Here is a 4,873-nt window from a genome sequence, read left to right on the forward strand (position 1 = left end):
ACCAATAAAGTGCTTATAGCCAAAAGCATTACCACCCTTATTCCACGGAGCAGAGAGCACACTGTATGCGGCGGCAGCAGCCCAAACTGTTCCGATGAGGGTGCCTCTATAAGGGACTTTGCCATTATTCTAGTTTGGTGCTTTGGCATACAAAAAATGGTGTGTTGTGGGAGAACCAAACCTCAGTGGTGGAGCACTTAGTTTGCATGTAGAAAAGCCCCTGCCATTTCAATCTTTGCCATTTCCAGTTAAAGCTAATAGGTAGCAGGAGCTGGAAAATACATTTTTTTTCCTGCCTGAGACCCTGGAGAGCAACGGCCAATCAGCATTTCCTCGTGATGTTATTATTTGCTCTGACAACTTTCTCATTAAAGATGAATTTATGGAAACTGTCAAAGAGAAAGGGGGCAGAAATAACAACAACAACAACAACAACAACAACAACAACAACAACAACAACAACATGTGGTGCTGCAAGGTTTTTAGTACAGAAACACTAAGAACAGAGAAACTGTAGGCAGCTCAAATACTCTTATCGCTGGGGCTTCCCATTTTCTCTCTGTGTAGAGAGGGTGCTGGTATTACTCAGTCTGCCATCAACAAAGAAAGGAGCAAATCATATTTTACAGTCGCTCAGTCTGAGAACACCATGGGATTTGGAAGAACTGGAGGAAGATAAACTTATGGGTGTCCTCAGTGCAGGAGAGTGGGAGACAGTTTCTTCTAAGAAATATAAACATTGCTTTGGAAAAATTGGAGAAGAGCCCAGAAACATCAGGCCGTTACGTTCACATTCTTCCTCCACACACAAGAAATGATATGATGTTTTATTAGCACCGTTCCTCAGCAGTCTAAGCATGACCTTAGTTAAATTCAATCCTCAACAGTAAGCGTTCTGGAAGGGAGTTCCCAAGGGTCATCTAGTCCAACCCCGTGCAATTCAGGAATCCATGACAGATGGTCATCCAACCTCTGCTTATAAACTTCCAGTAAAGGAGGGTCTACCACCTTCATTCTACTGGGACTCATGCCTCCAGCATTTTGTATTCTGGTCTGCAGATTCTCCACTGCTGACAGTGATTCGCGTGAGCACGGTGGCACATTTTTCAGCCGCTACACTCAGCAGAGATATGTGTAAATATCTGAGCCGGCTGCATGTGGTAGCTGTTAATGTGTGCACCACTAGCTCTGACATATCTTGGAAGGTTTTGCCCCTTCCCTGATGCACCAACGAAGGGTTGAACAACAGTTCATCCCACTGCAGTACAAAGTTATCAGCAAAGGAATGCCAATTTATTTATCACTAAAGCAATCCTTCCGTTCTTCCAAAAGCACGTGGGCAAGCCCCAGACTTTCAAACACTCTGAATGTTCAGTGTGTGTAGTATGTATGTGGGGAGGGGTCTGTGTTTCCATAGATACCATTTCCTTTTATTTTAGCTGTTTGTCTCCCTGGAAACAAGAGGCAGGCTTGACTATATCAGTCCCCCAAGCATAGCATGGATTCAGAACGCACTGAGCACTATATTAAAACGCCCATAAAAGCGCAACTGGCAAGAAGTTTAGTCCTTCAGCTTCGCACACCTACAAGAGTGGCTGCCAGGGAGCGCTTCTTTCAGAGAAAAAGGCAGCTGTGTGAAAGGCACTCCAGCGCCATACAAAGTCGGAACCTGTTTGCTGTGAAAGGAAATAAACTTGGAGTTTTAACGGTACCTTTTTTTAAAAAAAAAACCTTGATGGCAGGCAGAAGTCCAGCATCTGTGAATGGGACTTGGGCTGAGCTGAAGGACTGCAAAGAGGAGAGTCGGTATGCAAAAGATCTGCTATGATGGAAACAATTTCTTAGAAGAAAAGTTGCAACTATAGGTGACTTCCAGACAGAAGCCACCTGCCTCCTCCTGGCTAAGCCTTTCTCCACCGTCTCCTCCCTATTCAGGGCATGCAACTTGCTTCCAAGATGAACAGAACATTGCCCCAGCTAAACTCTTCAGGAAGCAGCGAGAGCAGCTGTTGGCAGCTGGTGTCTATCCTCATTCCTCTAGCGTATTCTCTGATTTTCCTGGTAGGCACGGTGGGCAATTCTCTGGTGCTGGCAGTGCTGCTGAGGAACAGGCAAGTCAACAACACCACCAACCTCTTCATCCTCAATCTGGGAGTGGCCGACCTGTGCTTTATAGTCTTCTGTGTGCCCTTCCAGGCCACCATCTACACCCTGGACGACTGGATCTTTGGGCCACTCATGTGCAAAGCAGTGCATTTCTTCATCTACCTGACCATGTATGCCAGCAGCTTCACCCTCACAACTGTATCTCTAGACAGGTGAGCAAACAGTTGGGGAGCAGGGGGGGGGCGGCAAGTTTGGACTTTTAGAGTCCCTATAGAGTTTCAATAACTCCGCAGCTACTAACGTTTCCCTGCCTCCCACTTCCTTGCCTGCATGTAAAACTTTGTTTCGTAACTTTCTCACTGTTCCATCAATATACTTCGTGTTTTACAAATCCAAGGCAACGGATCCAAAAAGGAAACATTGCCTAGACAAAGGAGGGCCCCCAGAATAACTTACATCAATAATTCCCTTCAAACAAATTATCCCGATACTATACAGACCACAGTGTGCCCCTAAACAGAGTCAGGTAGATTATGAGATTTGGAATTCTTTTACTTCACATGTCAACACATGTCCAAAGGCTTCCAGACTCCTTTTGTTGAGGTAACCTGTCCCATAATTTATCTCCAATATTTACACCCAAATATTGTGTGTAACTCCAAATATATGCAGCTCCATGTTCTTACAATGACAAAAGTAAATTAAATTTTTGATATGAGAATCTATATTGTTCATATGATTTTGGTTAAAAAGAAGAAAATTGTAACGTGAAAGCATTTTGTTGCTGGTGAAGTTATGTTGTAAATTGAAAATAAAAAATAGAGGGGAGGGGAGAAAGAAGGGTTTCTCTGAAATAACTACCTCCATATTCATTGGGGAACCGCAATGTATCCTAGCTGCTTGGTAATGGCAGCTGTATAATACATGATTATGCAAACCTGTTAGTCACATTCATATATGAAATAATATCCTGTGTTATAGGTATATGTACCGTATATAGTGAGGTTAGAAGGAAATGAAATGCAGACGGTGGAGGAAGGCAAATGAAAAAAATAAAGACAGTGATAATTACTTTATCAATAGTGACTATGTACAAAAAATAGTTGTTGACATTATGGACTGAATTGGGACACTGGGTGGTATGTAGCTAAGTTTTACTCAAAGTAGCCCCATTGATATTAATGAACATGATTGAGTTAGGTCCCTTAATTTCAGTGGGTCTACTCTGAGCAAAACTAGCTGAATACTAAGGTGAATTTTTAAAAATGGTTTTAAAAAAATTAAAATTGCATTCCACGTTAATTGGCTCTCCGATGTCAGAGCTATCAACAACAACATTGTGTGTTGTAATTATCACCACCTGTACTTTTCTGCATTTCATTTTTCCACAATCTACACACACACACACACACACACACACACACACACACACACACCACTTCATGCATCCGACAAAGTGGAAATTTGTCAACAGAAACTTTGCTAGTCTTCAAGGTGCCACAAGACTCTTTGTTGTTTTCACATATTGAGTTAAGGAGCTCAGTTGTATGATATTGGACTCTGGTGCTGCCATTTCATCACAGGGAGAAACTTCTCCAATATTCAAGATATTGTTTTGGCTATTGCATTTACCATCATAACCACGCCCTGTAACTTTGGTTTCTTCCCACATACAGCATTTACTAGATTTGATTCGATTTAAATGCTGCTACCACCTCAGTATCATGACCTTCTCTTGCTTTACTTTTGCCTTCCTAGGTATCTGGCCATAAGGTACCCTTTGCATTCAAGAGAACTCCGAACCCCCAGGAATGCCCTCACCGCCATTTGTCTCATCTGGGGCCTTTCCTTCGTCTTCTCTGGACCTTACATCAGTTACTACCAGGAGTTTCAGGTGGCCAATGTTACCGTCTGCCATCCCATCTGGAAAGTCTCTCAGCGCAAAGTTATGGACCTCTGCACTTTTGTCTTCAGCTATGTCATTCCTGTGCTGATTCTGAGCCTCACCTATGTGAGGACCATCCGTTACCTCTGGACGTCGGTGGACCCCATTAAAGACATGTCTGATTCCAAGAAGGGCAAGCGCAAGGTCACTCGTATGATCATCATTGTGGCTGTTCTCTTCTGCCTTTGCTGGCTGCCCCATCACTTGGTCATCCTCTGCTTTTGGTTTGGCTACTTCCCACTGAACAGCGCGACCTACGTGCTTAGAATCCTCTCCCACCTGATTTCATATGCCAACTCGTGTGTCAACCCCATCGTCTACGCTCTGGTATCCAAGCATTTCCGTAAGGGATTCAAGAAGATCTTCAGTTGCCTCTTGCACAAAAGAGTAACCAGCAAGGTTCATGTGGCACAGGTGACTCACACAGTGAGCATCTTGGAAGCGGACCTTACAGAGGTGATACACGTCAGTGAGCCCACGCATGCCAGGGCCTCCAGCTGCTGTCAAATCCCCATCCAGACATGGGGTGAGGCAGAGCAGCTGAGTCGCCGAGAGAAAGTCACCAACCCTTTCATCACTTTCAATGTCACTTAGAAAAGTGCCTTTTCTCTAGGCTCTAACCAAAGGATGAATTCCTTGACAACTGAAAGATGTACGGTTTTAGGAACAGAAGATAGTGGCTGAAAACACAAGAACCAGCAACTGAAAGATGTACGGTTTTAGGAACAGAAGATAGTGGCTGAAAACACAAGAACCAGCAGATGGCTCCAGCCAACGATATTTGATTGTTCGTCGCTCCCTTCTCCACCAGAAGCCATTGCA

General features: G+C 43.9%; 1 protein-coding gene across 1 annotated transcript; it reads left to right on the forward strand.

Annotated features, from left to right (window-relative positions):
- The first annotated feature begins 1,682 nt into the window (after nucleotides 1-1,682).
- GALR2 (galanin receptor 2) lies at nucleotides 1,683-4,669 on the forward strand. Its single transcript, XM_035107957.3, has 2 exons — nucleotides 1,683-2,318; nucleotides 3,865-4,669. The coding sequence occupies exons 1-2, from the start codon at nucleotides 1,939-1,941 to the stop codon at nucleotides 4,643-4,645; spliced, it is 1,161 nt and encodes a 386-aa protein (XP_034963848.3). The 5' UTR covers nucleotides 1,683-1,938; the 3' UTR covers nucleotides 4,646-4,669.
- The last annotated feature ends 204 nt before the right edge of the window (nucleotides 4,670-4,873 follow it).

Source organism: Zootoca vivipara, chromosome 2, assembly GCF_965207765.1.
Source record: "Zootoca vivipara chromosome 2, rZooViv2.hap1.1, whole genome shotgun sequence".
NCBI lineage: Eukaryota > Metazoa > Chordata > Lepidosauria > Squamata > Lacertidae > Zootoca > Zootoca vivipara.

Excerpts from the sequence above, each read along its gene's own strand:
- GALR2 (XM_035107957.3), top strand. The coding sequence starts at position 1,939 with ATGCAACTTGCTTCCAAGATGAACAGAACATTGCCCCAGCTAAACTCT. Across the intron at positions 2,319-3,864 it reads ACAACTGTATCTCTAGACAG|GTATCTGGCCATAAGGTACC; the intron begins GTGAGCAAACAG and ends TTGCCTTCCTAG.